The following is a 14651-nucleotide window of genomic DNA, read 5'->3' on the forward strand; positions in this document are numbered from 1 at the left end:
CAAATTACATTTACTCTAGAAAATGTGAGGTGAGAGAAGAATCAATCCCCTGAAGATAAATAAATAAATGAGACTGGGGGTTGGAGGGAAGTGAGAAAAGAGAATGGTATTTAGAGGCTTCTCAATCAAACAAAAGTTAGTGGGTTTTGCAATAGTGGGTAGTCCAAAGTGTTTGTATAAGGTTCTGAAGCTGAAATTCGAGATTTAAAAAGATCAGAGACAGTACAGTGGAATATCTTGCAAGGCTTTCGACCTGTTTAATGCATGAGGAAGCACTGGAATAATTCTGTTCTGATGGCCTGCAACAGTGCTTGTTGGTTATAGTTACTTTACTGAAGTTATGTCCAGCATTTGCCCAAAAGGAAAGATGCCAATAAAATGATGTATTCATTATAGAAGTATTTTAATATGTTTTTATCAATACATGCTGGAATGGATTGCCTGACATTACATTGCAGAATTTTTAAGTCCTACCTTCAGGCAAATCTCACGCTTACTAGCAAAAATGAAAGTGTGAAATGCTTTTTAATGTATATTTAACAACAGATAGTCTAGTGATTACTGATGTGTATTCTCTCTGGATTTTTCCCTTGCTATCAGAAGGCGATGTTAAGAGACAACATTTTTACACATTTATGCTATCTACATCCATCAGATGCTTACTTTTTACATATTTTTAACCATCATTTATAACAAGGCTGAAAAAAGTCATCTCTTAAATCCAAACCATACCAAGATTGCAAGCTTAGAATCAATTGCCAGTTATAGTCCAGTTATGCTTAAAACCAGTGCCCCAATTTCTTTTGATGCAGGTTTATATGCAAGTTTATAATGAATATGTTTTTCAGTATTGCTGTCATGGGGAAAAAAAAAAAGAGTAAGGTATAAGTGTTATGTGCTATTTTTAAGACTTTGCCTTGCATCAAAATTTCTTGTGAGATGGCCCATGAATGACTTTAGTCTTATGTCTGCTTATATTTAAAAAACAAATCTATCAAATGCATTTATTTAGCTCTTTCTTACAATACCACCATTTAATAGCGATTAAAGTACAATTTTCTGTATTTTACATTGGAGTGCACAGCAACATTTAATGTTTTATGCTAATGTATGCCAAACAGTAGCGTTGTACACAGATCACTTGTTAAAATAAAAGTATTGAAAGCATTTTATTTAGATCACAGAGACCCATGGCCAGCATGTTGTTTGCTCTGACATCATTAAACTCAATCTGTTTCTCTGACTGTGACTCTAAGTACTGTATTTGTATGGCTGGAAAGTTTGCATTTTTTGGTTGAGTTCTATTAACACTCTTTGCATGTTGTTTTTTGAGCTTAGTGTTTCATGTTCAGGCAGCAGAGCACCTTCTATTGAATTCAACAATTATGCAGAATCAATAAGTTTTTTTCTTTGTGTTTGTCTTTGTTGTTTCTTTGATATGGCCTCTAGGATGCTGCAGGCAAGGTGCTGGACCGCTGGGCCATCATGTCCAGGGAAGAAGAGATCATTACCCTTCAGCAGTTTCTGAGATTTGGAGAAACCAAATCCATTGTGGAGCTGATGGCAATTCAAGAAAAAGAAGGGCAGGCTGTGGCTGTGCCATCTTCAAAGACAGATTCAGATATAAGGACTTTTATTGAAAGCAATAATCGCACCAGGAGCCCAAGTCTCCTTGCTCACCTGGAGAATAGCAACCCTTCCAGCATTCATCATTTTGAAAACATCCCAAATAGCCTTGCATTCCTGCTTCCATTCCAGTACATAAATCCAGTTTCTGCTCCACTGCTAGGGCTGCCTCCAAATGGTCTCTTGCTGGAACAGCCAGCAATGAGGCTCCGGGAACCAAGCCTTACAACCCAAAATGAGTATAATGAGAGCAGTGAGTCTGAAGTTTCCCCTACGCCTTTCAAGAATGAGCAAACATCCAGCAGGAATGCTTTGACCAGCATCACAAATGTTGAGCCCAAAACTGAGCCAGCCTGCGTCTCTCCTGTTCAGACACCTACGCCTGTCAATGATTTATCGAAAACAGAACACACTAAAAGCTCATTCCGCATTCACAGAATGAGGAGAATGGGGTCAGCCTCCAGGAAAGGAAGAGTGTTTTGCAACGCATGTGGCAAAACTTTCTATGACAAAGGTACTCTTAAAATCCACTACAATGCCGTTCACCTGAAAATCAAGCACCGGTGCACTATTGAAGGCTGCAATATGGTCTTCAGCTCTCTCAGAAGCCGCAATCGCCACAGTGCTAACCCAAATCCCCGCCTCCACATGCCTATGCTAAGGAATAACCGTGACAAAGATCTAATTCGTGCTACATCAGGTGCTGCCACTCCAGTCATAGCAAGTACAAAATCCAACCTAACTTTAACAAGTCCTGGGCGCCCACCAATGGGGTTTACCACTCCCCCTCTAGATCCTGTACTACAGAACCCTCTTCCCAGTCAGCTGGTATTCCCAGCTTTAAAGACTGTCCAACCTGTTCCTCCTTTTTACAGAAATTTACTTGCTCCTGGAGAGATGGTGAGTCCTCCAACCTCTCTCCCTACCAGTCCAATAATACCAGCAGTGAGTGGCATGGAGCAGCATCCCCCTCCTCCTTCAGAGTCATCAGTACCTTCAGTGCTGATGCCTACCCCAGAGCCTAATGCTGACCTTGCCCCCAAGAAGAAGCCAAGGAAGTCGAGCATGCCAGTTAAAATTGAAAAGGAAGTTATTGATACTGCCGATGAGTTTGATGATGAAGATGAAGAGGTGAATGACAGCAGCACAATGGTGAATGACATTGGTCATGATAATCACTGCCATTCTCAGGAGGAAATGAGCCCAGGCCTGTCTGTGAAAGACTTCTCCAAAAGTGACAGAAGCAGGTGCATTTCCAGACCAGACATAAGAAGGGCAGACAGCATGACATCAGAAGACCAGGAGCATGAGAGAGACTATGAAAATGAGTCAGAGTCATCGGAGCCCAAATTGTGTGAGGAATCCATGGAAGGCGACGATCGCCTCCATGAACCTGGTGAAAAATCTATGATGCATGGTGACAGACCAGATGAAAACCACAATGACTCTTCCAACCAGGATGTCATTAAGGTGAAGGAAGAGTATACAGACCCTACATATGATATGTTCTACATGAGCCAGTATGGACTGTACAATGGAGGCAGTGCCAGTATGGCTGCCCTTCATGAAAGTTTTGCTTCCACGTTCAACTACAGCAGCCCTCAGAAGTTCTCCCCAGAAGGCGAAATGTGCTCCAGCCCAGACCCCAAGATCTGCTATGTGTGCAAGAAAAGTTTCAAGAGTTCCTACAGTGTGAAGCTTCACTACAGAAATGTTCATTTAAAAGAGATGCATGTCTGCACAGTGGCTGGCTGTAATGCTGCGTTCCCATCACGGAGAAGCAGAGACAGGTCAGTAAATATTAATTGATTTTCTACATTATTAAATGTGTTGAATTATGTAAGAATAGGCAGTTTAGGATATATGAAGAAATAGAGAGGTGCACACTAATGACAAGTGACAGTCGTGTTCCGTGACATTGGGAGAGTTTTATCACTTTAAGATTTTCATTGTTTCTTGGCATTCAGAACACTATATATTGTGCCATCCTTTTAAGTGACTGGCTAGATAATAAATGTCATTATTCTTTCTGTGTGCCTGTGAACATGTGTATTGTACTTCTGTTTATAAGCTGCAGCTTTTATTACATTTATTTTCTTCTCCCTGCAGCTTTTAAAACAAGAAAAGCTTCTATTAAATATATAGTAAATTATATACTTTGCAAATATCTCCATGCATGCATATCAAATCATAGAATTAGGAAAGAAGGGAAGGGGTGGATGGATGGTTGGATGAATGGATGGAGAGAGAGAACTGAAGGATTGGAATAAAAGAATTATTTCTATCCCCATAGGGTCATATAAAAGCAAACAGGAAGCATTAGAAGACTAGTCTTTCTTCTCTTCCATTTTTTAAACTAGCTGCTATGTTTTAGCAAGCACAAGTAAATATTAAGAAAACAGTTGTTTCATTCTTTATTAGAACTCAAACACCTCTCTATCCACTATGGTCATTTAATCTGCTTTATCTTCTTTTCTGCATGTGAGCAACTCCCTTCCCTACAGATGGGAATTAAGCACACTCAGAGAGGAGAGGCTAGACCCCCTACGTATTTTTAAGATCAGCCAGGGTATATTCTGATGGTCCTTCAGATGACATCATGCCCTAGCTATGCTGCATCAATACTGAAACAGTTTGGCTTAAACAGAAGCAGCTGGTCCTTAAACTCAGGGGGTTTTTTGTTTGGTTTTTAGTTTTGGTTTCGTTTTGTTTTGTTTTTTATATACACTGTACTTTTTGATTCCTGAGGAAAATGTAATATAAAAGGAATTTGTTGAGGTGGTAGGATAACACAGTTGTTTCATACTTCTGGATAAAAGCTCTCGCATGTGATTATGATCATATTGTCACATAACAAAATCTTTCTGGTTCATGGAGTGATGGTGAGATTGGGTTGTCTCTTTTCTTTTACTTGTGTTTCATATTTTTTTCATTATGTTGTAAAAATTCAGCAGACAGGAAGGAAATTAAACCTAGCTACACATTTCACACACAGCTCCTTTTTTTTTTTTTCCTTTTCATTGAAATTGATGTGGTTTGAAAGTGAATATATCATGTCATATAAAATGAAAGCAAGTCAATGTTGAGGATACTGAGGAGCCAAAAATCACTATTTTGATGGAGAGTCCAGTCCCCAAATATCTCATGTCCTCTGTTACTGTTTATGAAATCCACTAAAGAAAAAAAACAGGAGTACATATAGAAAGGCAAGTTCAAAACAGTAAGAAAAACAATACAGAAAGTTTGCATTTCAGTAGGATGAAATCAGTAAACATGAAGCATGTAAAACTAAATTATGGCTCCCTTCTTGGGGTATTCCGATAACTTTTATGGGACGACTTTGACAAGGGAAGCATGTGAGTCAGCAGTGTAATCTATGCTGAATTTAGATACATGCAACCTATTTCAGTTCCTGCAGTTGCACAGGTTTTGGCTTGGTTTGTCTGTTTCAAGTGGTTTATGAGAAGTCACTCGTAGTAAGCAAAACAGCTTTGCATTCAGCATGTGCAGTAAGAAGTGGCTAGCTTTAGGATTTGGAACTTTATGCTATGTGTTACATTTCTGCAGGAATCCACTGATAGATCGTGCTAATACTAAACTTAGCATAGTAAGGATGTGTATGTTCTAAGAAAGAGATGAGATGAGTGTGATGACATAAGCCAAATATTTCTGAGACAGCACCATGAAAAAAGGGCACAGTTTGAAATAGAATACTCTTATTAAGCTTATTGAAAGCAAGCCATAAAATAAAAATTTGATTCAGGAACTTTAAATGCAGGCTGCCTATTTAAATATGTTATTATTTACATATCATTTTTAGTTGTGTGAGGCACAAAACCACCTTTTCATATCTTTCCACTAGAAACATATGTTTCCGTTATGTGTTGCACTTAGGGCAAAAGAAATTCATAGGCATATCCTTTAATTGCAAAGATTTAAGAGAGGTTATGCCCTTCAGAAAATTAAAAGGTGTGGCACAGTTTGTGTGCTCATTGAGACTTTTTGTAAGCTCATCCCTCTCCTGGTTTGCAACTCTTGTCTGGAAATGCCTTGAAAGAACCAAGCAATACACTCATGGTTCTTGATAGTTCTTGCAGATACTTGAGAGAGAACATTTTCAAAACTCTTGCAGGGCTATGCCTTCTCATCCAGAAGTGCTATGTCTAGGAATGTGCAGAAATGAAAGTGTATGTACAGTATATAGCAGAAAGTGGATGAAAGCCTTAATGAAACAAATGTTTTAAATATTATTTCTTCTTAAAATTTATTACTTCTTTAAAAAAATAAAAAAGTTTTTTTTTTCTAAATAAAGTTAGGACATGAAAGTTAAATTAATGTAGTATCTCTTTTTTGTTGTTGTTTTGTTTTGCAAACTGTTTAATTGCCCTAAAGATTTTTCTATTCAATTTGTTTTTATTTTTTGCTGATATGCCTTTTGAATGTATACACTTATTTTAGAGTCGTTACCTAAGTATACAATTTCTACCTCTTCAAATTATACAGAGCATCTCAAAGATAAGTGGGTAACTAAATTAATAGTATTTCAAAGTAAGAACTTCTTTCATCCACTTATATCAATTTCACTTATAAGCTCAGAAGCATTTTTCTATTAATTACTGTAGAACAAGTAAGAAATAGCTACCTAAAGCACACAATAATAATTCTTCAATAATATTTGTAAGGTATTGGTGTTCCACTTTGGGCACATTATAAAAAGTATGTGTTGTAAGTAACATAATCTTTGACTAACTGGAGAAGGGAGCAAAGCAGAGTCCTGGCCCTTCCCATCAATGACCCAGTAATTCTGTTCTCCATTCTGAAAATTAGACAGTATTGCTGTTGAATAATCAAGCTCCACTGAGCCTACATTTAAAAATGCCATTTTTTCATCACTTTGTGAGCTAGAAGTAACATCACTCATCAAATTAATGTTATACATAGCTCTATCTTTGTTGTTTTCCCCCAACAGATAACTCTTTCTATATTTATTTTCCTGGAAGCGCTACATTTGTGAAAACCACTTTTTCTTCCATCCTTTGTCAGCCACGCCCTGAATAAGCCTTTTATCCATTTCTGTTTCTGTACTTACTTGAGATGTCTTTTCTTCTAAAGGCAAGATGTTCAGGCTACATCTTGTTGCAAGAAGGTAATGAAGAGAAAAAAGAAAAGAGACCATCTTAAAAATTACGTCAGTGGTCAGGAGCAGTGTCATAAGCCTCCTTTTGATCAAAAAGACATCTTTCTAAATAATTTTTTTAGGTGGAAAAGAGAGAGAGGAACAAGATAAATTCATCTGAGAACTGTGCTCTTGAATTGATAGAATTATCCTTGCAAAGTGAATTCTCTCTGGCCTCAGAAAAGGTCTGTCCTGTGAGTGAGGAGAAAAGGTCTGTGATCCCAGTGGTTAGATTCCCTTGGGATCTGCTTCACAGCCTCATCTGTGAGTCTCACCTCAGCAGATTCTGACTTTGCCTTACAAGGAGATAGATGTGGTTGGTCCCTGAAGCTAGCACTGAGGTACAGCTGCTCAGGGAATGATCCTGACCTGTGGATGAGATGTGAGGATGGGAGGAGGCTGCAGTTATTTCCTGTCCAAAGACGACAGCAATGCCGAAGTTTCATCTAAGAGTCCATGTTGGAGGACACATGCAGAGGTGAAGGTCTGAAAGGTGAAGCTTAGAGTACTTGTCTTCATTTGTGGCTCTCACCTTAAAGAGCCAAGAATTTTGTGGTCAAAACCACTGATGAAACAGGAGGCAGGTGGGCCTTCTGCCTTCAGTAAGTCTGTTGAGAAGCTGCTGTCAGATCTGGAGGAGAAATATAGCCATCTTCTCTGTCATCCTTAGTGCATGCTAAAGCCCCATTTCACCTCAGTACTGGTACGATTAAAATCTGTATTTCTTAAGCTAAGATACAGCATTAGTAACAATACGTTACTACATTTTCCTTTCTCTCAATGTATACAAAATAAAGTAATTCTCAGTGGTACCTCTTCAGAGAAACAAAGCAAGAACTTTTCACTTTGTCTTTCTGCTACTAAAGCAGGACTATTAATTCCACAGGTCTGTCTTTAAATTTTCTTATGAACTGAGCGTGTATGTGTGTGTGTATGTGTTCCACAAGACGAGAAGGGTGATTGAGCCCCATGAATAAATTTAAAAACAAAATAATATCTGCTCAGGGTGACTTATAAATAAATATGAGGCAGCTATTGGTGCCAAGTGTGATCATGCCACTTGATTGCTAGTTAAATCAGTCCAGATTTAAACATGTAAACTCCTTGATTTGTATGGAGAAAGACATCTGTAGGTGGTTTATTAAAACCTGCTGATGTCTCCAGAACTAAATTTGTGCAGATAGAGGCCTCTGGGTAGCTGTACTGAAAAAGCAGAGACATACTTTTTGTCTGGTTACCTGACTTTCAGCCCTGTACAGGTGTGCTTGAATAAATTAACATCAGTTACCTATGATGAGCCACTGCATACATTATCAAGGGAAGTGAAGATGTGAGAAAGCTGCTACTAGCCTCCTATTATCACCTCCTTGAGACAACAGCACCCATTTTTTCATCATCCTACTATGCTTGGAATCTTCTACAGATAACTTTTTATAAAATTGTTTTCTATAAATGCACTCAATTCTAGGAACAGGTAGCTCCAAGAAATAAAATATTTCACACCAGTCCATGATAACTATTACTGTATTTCCCCTGTCATATACAGCTTGAATGTCCTCCAATAAGAACAAGGAAATCAGGTTTTAAGACATTAGGTGTTTGATGAACCATATGTCAAGAGACAAAAGGGCTATTTTATATGTTTTTTAAAATATAAACATATTTACACCTATACTACAGTTTCTGGACATGATGCAGTTCATGAAGAGGCTAGCTGCATATCCAGTGCAATTGTATGAACCATTAGGTTTTCTCTCGCAGAGTCACTAAGATGTGTGTCATTGCTAATGCTCACATAACTCTTCCTTACCCAAGAGAACCTGGATCATAAAGAAACATTTTGTGCCACTCCTAACACAGAGCTAAGCACTTCCATGAGTAGTCGTGTTGAACACAGACTGCCTGTCTTATTGCATACTCACCCATGTGAACAGGAGAAACAGAATTAAAACCAGAATGCATAGAACTAATTTCTTCATAAGATTTTTAAAATTTTACTTAAAAGAAGATAAAAAAATTAAAACAAGCCCTAAGGAGGCTACTTACATGAGTTAAGATTGCAGGATCCGCTCTGGCGCAGAGGGAGTTAAATACTTCACAGTGCCAAGGAGAGACTATGTACTGTGTGGGCACTGCAAGTGCACTGCAGGACACTGTGCACAGCTTTTCACTAGTGCTTCATCCTGACCTGTAGTAACACGGACTTCTGTCCTTTGCCTGTCTTCAGAAAAGGTGGCCAGCTGTGCCATGCATCATGCACCAGGATTCATTATGTTAGGCTGTAGGTACTACTGTCAAAACCACTCATTCCCATCCAGCAGGCGCACATAAAATGTTCCCAATGGCACTAGAGATACCTGAGAGTCTGTCGGGACCTGGGGTAACACAGGAATATCTCAGGTGTGATACCACTTACGGCTCTTCACATGTTGACCTTTTAATGGCAAACACTGGATATTTCCTGACAAGTTTTGAGCCCACCACTTCTAAAGAAAATATAAGGCTTTTAGTAGTTCTTCCTACTTCCCAGCAACATCTTTTAAACGAGCAGTTTACCTCGTGCTAAGCAAGTTTTTTCTTTTTTCCTTTTTCGTTTTTTCTTTTTTCTTTTTTTTTTTTCATTTTTTTTTTAATTAAGAGCTCATTTTGCATTTAAGCTTGCCCTAAAAAGCATTACTTAAAAAGATCTAAGAAATAATTTAACATTTTTGCCATAAGGCACCTGCAAGCTTCATATAAATGGGCCCGGAAGAGAAATGAAAGAGTTTTACATTTGCCAAATATGTACACTGTCATAAAAATAGAAAGGATTGCAGGACTTTGTTGGCTTTGTGTATAAATGTAAAGTGGTTTGTTCTGTATGGGGGAGAGCGGGATGAGACAAAGAAAGAAAGGATGGGATTGTAATAAGAAGATTTTTTTGCTGTCACTTTGTTTTTGCTTTTGTGGAAGAGAAAGGAAAAAAAAAAGTCCTAAACTGTATGTCCTTGTCAAACTATATGAGTCTGAAACATAAGCTGAAATTATAAGTTTTATAAGTTGTTAGTTCCAGCATTACTGATTTTTATTCTAGTGCTTTACAAACTTTATTGCTTATTTTATTAACTAGGGAAAAGTGTTTCCCGCTTCCAGTTCAACACATTTTTTCCTTTCTCTCCCTCTTCTTCTCTCTCTCCTTCTCTCTCTCCTTCTCTTTGTTACTCAAAAAAAAAAGAGCAATTACACTTCAGCCACTTAAAACTGAAAATACAAATGGTACGTAGTTAATTTTGCTGTCCATAAATCTTACGTTGTATTTTTGTATTTAACACACAAAAAGTGGAAATAAAAATAGCCGAAACATGTATATGTGTGTTTGTCTGTGGATGCATATACTGAAAGAAAGCCTTACATATAGCTGTGTTGGTAGATACAGATCTAAAAATACAATGGCTAGAGAGAGAATTTGGATTCCCCCTCAGAAAAGGTAAATGAGCCCTTGTTTCAAGAAGAAGATGCACACAGATGATATATTATGCAAGACTGAGAATCAAGATTTCATGAGGGGAGGAGGCAGGAGGGGTAATAGATCCTGCACTGGACGTCTCTCAGGTCTGATAGCCAGATAGGGGAGCAGCACTAATTCTGCAGCCTTTTTAGTATGTTCTGTCACAGAAGGGGCACTGCTGGGTCAGTCAGCTCACTAGTAATTGTGTTTTACAGACTTCTAAAGCAATTGGCTCAGTCAGTCCCAATTCAATAAAAGTGGAGAGCGAGAGTGAGAGCACTTTTGTTCTATTTTTTACTCGAAATTATTTCATTCAGCAGTCTGTCTTTTTTATTACCAGGATTTGACATTAGCACTCCAAGCTATATTAGCATCCATTTCAGCAGTTCAGTAATGGTATTAAAAAAACACTTAACTTCAACGGTGAATGGTTGTATGACAGTACCATAAAAATCCACATTAAAAAAAACTTGCGTATTTGTCCCTGCAAATTATTTTTCACTTGTTTAACCACTTCAAAACTACACTCTCTTGACTGGTGTTTGCAAGAGCTCTAGCAGCAGGGAAGGCTTGTAAAGGAGGTGAGAAGCAACAGCAGCAACGATGGCATAAAGGGAAAAATGAAGATAGTTAAAGAAAAAAAAAAAAAGTAATAGGAACATGCAAGTACACATACATCCACAAGAAAGACTTCTCATTTTGGATGGGTGCCTGTCATTCATCAACCAAAGTAGGATTTTAAACTCAAATCGCTCAAGGTAAAATCTTTGGCATCTTCCACATTTCTGGGATTTAATTTTGAACCCAGCACTCTCCGAGCTTGGGACGGCAGCCTAACTATCTTGGCACTGCAGCACGCTCATAAATGACTGAATCACGTTCTAAATTTTGATTAAACATTCTGTAATTAATCAATGGTAGACATGAAGCAGTTGGCAAGGTCCAGAGCTGCAAAATGTTTAAGACATAAAACATTACAAAGTAATTAGAATGTGCTCCTTCAAGAGAAGGATTGCCTTCAATAAAGAGGTAAATGATAGCATCATGTTTATTGTGGACGTAGGCAGCCAGTGCAATATGATAAACTGCAGGAGATACACATATCAGTAATCATCCGCATTATTAGTGTCATTAATCATAATTCTAAAAATATGACAGCAGCAGCCAACTTTTTGACCAATTTTGCCTCTGCCTGTTGGCCGTTATAACTTCGCTAATAGACTGCAGAGCTCCTGTGCGTGGCAGTTTGCATTGAGAATGGAAGGTTAATTATATTTGAGCTGCTGATTCCTTCTCTCCTCGGAAAAGACTGAGCACTTTGACAATCCCAGGAGCTCACTGCTGTTAAACCAGTAAAAGTACTTTATTGAAATTTTCTTTGTTGGTCAGGAATGAGTAGATGTTTCAAATGAGATATAAGCGCCAGGCTGGGACAGCCGCTAATGTTTCTTCCAAAATAATCCTTGGACAGCAAGCTGAACTCATACTTCCCTTAGATATCTTTGCACAGTCTCTGGTGGATGGGTAAAAAGTTGAGAATTTAATAACCGCTGACAATAGTATGTATGGAAGAATCTCAGAGGATTGAAATTACTGAGGAGTTGGGGAGTCAGTGAAGGGAGGTTATAGGATAATCAGCTATCAGTTGACCTGAAAGGGGTACTTATTTAGTAATGTAAAATTACTAACAGAGGAATCCTGTTGAAGTGCCACATCATATTTGGTTTTATTGCTCCTCTGCTATTATATAAATAAAACCAGCATTTTTAGACAAACAAAGCAGTGAGAATGAGGATTACCATTGTGTTGTGACCAAAATAAATGGTTTACATATTTGCTATGGAATGTGAAATCCTACAAAACTATCCCTGGATCTGAGGGTTTATTATGAATTTGAACTTATAATGCAAGCAGTAAAGAGTCTATGAGCCTTCTAAGCAAATAATGAGATAATGTGTTGCTTGGTTTCAAAGCAGAATTGGGGGAAGCTAGATGTTCTAACCGAGTTTTATCTTTTTTGCATTTACTGAAACTTGAAACTCTGTAGAATTCCTGAGGGGGATGCTGAACTGAAGGGACTGTTTGCATAAAATCTTGCAAAATTGTCACATTTTACATGGTTATTGTATCAGTAAAATGCAATGAAGGATGAAAACTTCCAATTACAAAACTTGGATCATGTAATATTTAAATGATTTAGGTTTGAAAAAAAAAAGTTAATTCACGCAGTTTGGGAACAGAACCTACCTGGATGTTACCTCAGTACTTCTTAAGAGGAAATACACCTTGTGTGAAGAACCAGCAAAATGATTCAACACACGGGAGATGAGTCCTAATGCGTGACTGCTGTGCAGGGCCTTGTGTGAATTGCCAGCACAGGGATAAACATTTCCGTAGAGCATGTGTGGATTTTAGAAACAGCTTATGGTAATTTGGCTGATTGTCAATGGTGCTGAGCACCTGTAATTTCCATTGAAGGACGTTGTCGTATGTAATATGACCTCCTCATGCATGTAACATTGTTACACTGAGTTAGTTCACTTACGAAAAATTCCATCAGATAAATCTTCTTATTCTAAACTTTCTCAACCAGTCCGGATATTAGACAAGAGTGCTGGCTATTTTGTAATGAGTCTGTTTTGCTTCCAGGCAGCTAGTAAAGTGAGAAGTTGAAGTGTTGCAACACAATTTTGATTGTTTCTGAGTAACTTTGGCAAGTACACCAGTGGTTGTGCTTTTTGTTTGTAATATATTTGATCTTTAATGAACAACAATAATAATATATTAAGAGTGCGACATAACCTCGATGCTTCTGAGCACACACAGCTGTTGTGAAAGTATAATTCTGTTCACACCATAAGGACCGTCTCACTAAACACCTCAACAGGTATGTACTGGATTATTGGGCCTTTCAAGAATCCTGAACCTGTCAGATTTTACATTAAAAATTATTTTGTAGCAAATATTGCCATGAGATATCATTTCCACATTGAGCCTGAGTATGTGCTCACACAGTCAGCTATACTGCCTCTCCAAATGCCATCTCGGCATTAACATTTTTTATGCATTCCACCGTGATGACAAATTGTTTTCTGACTCTAACTGTGGATTAAGTATGCAAAAGGCATGTTTGCCACTGCCAACAAACCAATAATTCTCACTAACATCTTCAGAGTTACAACATTTATAAAGTTGCAAAGTGGAGTAAACAAACCATCTGTTTGGCTTTACCGTGTATGTCATGCTCTCTTATTAGCATATTACGATTCATTTAGTAAACAAATTTGGTGATTTCGTTCATGTCAAAGTTAGAGGGAGCTTGAAGATGATTAACATTCCTGGGACAGGCACATTAATACATTGCTTCCTCTGCAAAGTTAAATGGCTTCTCAGGAGAATCACCCCTTGTTGACAAGATGAGACTGTCAATTTTGTTTGCCTGCCACATTAGGGGCCGTAAGGGGATGGGAAGCTCAGAGAAAGAGGAGCAGTGTAGGCAGCATAATTCACTGCGAACTGAAAAAAGAAGTCTAATTCTGATAAATGGTCGACCCCAATACATCCTACCTGTTATTACAACAGACGTGCCGTATCTGTGCAGTAAATTAGTTAAACCCCTAAAGAGTTTGATGGGAGCTTATCTTCAAGTGAATAATTTGAGTGTAGAGGGAGCTGTCTTCGTGACCAGTGTGAGTGATTTGTTTCATATTGAAAGGGATTGAAATGACTGGGCTCCACATCTTTAATTTGCAAGAACTTGCTTGTCCTTTATTTCCTGCATTTAATAAGCACTGTTTTTTTACTTTTTTTAATAGGTGCTGAAGTGTATTTTACCTTTTGGATTTTCTTCCTATGAAAGGTTAATATTTTTCAGATTCTATGCAATTTAAAGCCTCAAGAACTTATGTTTATTAGCCAAACTGTTTGTGTAGAAATGCGCTGGTTTCATTGGATAGTATAGTATTTTGCCTTCACTCATTGTTCTGAAGTCTAGGCCCTATTTCTACTTTTCTCCTCAGATTTAGAGGCAAATTAAACATGATTAGATACATAGAAGCACCAGCATACAGATTGAAACCTTGTCCCTCTTCAGATAAATGTGAATTTTATAATTTAGGTCAGATCAGGATTTCAAACCTTTATTATCTTCACTTAGTTTTATGGATTTTTTTTTTATTATTATTTTTAATTGAAAACAAAACAAAACAAAACCTGTATCAAAGACTGCTGAGAGAGTGGCAAAATTAGAAGAGTAACTGAGAAAATAATTTCTTTAACAGTTTACATTACTAATTAAATTCCAGGAACTGTTTTATTGTTAATTCTCTCAAGTAAATTGGGGGAATTATTGCTGATTCCTTC

The 14651-nt window shown here is 37.8% G+C and overlaps 1 protein-coding gene across 7 annotated transcripts in view; it reads left to right on the forward strand.

Moving 5' to 3' along the window:
• BNC2 (basonuclin zinc finger protein 2) overlaps positions 1-14651 on the forward strand; it is a 327906-nt gene that overhangs the window by 298391 nt on the left and 14864 nt on the right. For 6 of the 7 annotated variants that reach the window (XM_071802893.1, XM_071802897.1, XM_065860664.2 and 3 more), the window contains one exon: positions 1450-3416. In XM_071802893.1, the coding sequence (XP_071658994.1) occupies positions 1450-3416 (1967 nt within the window). Of the gene's footprint in view, positions 1-1449; positions 3417-14104; positions 14149-14651 lie in introns of all 7 variants that reach the window. The other variant, XM_071802898.1, reaches the window with a different exon arrangement.

This window comes from Patagioenas fasciata, chromosome Z, assembly GCF_037038585.1.
Source record: "Patagioenas fasciata isolate bPatFas1 chromosome Z, bPatFas1.hap1, whole genome shotgun sequence".
Classification (NCBI taxonomy): domain Eukaryota; kingdom Metazoa; phylum Chordata; class Aves; order Columbiformes; family Columbidae; genus Patagioenas; species Patagioenas fasciata.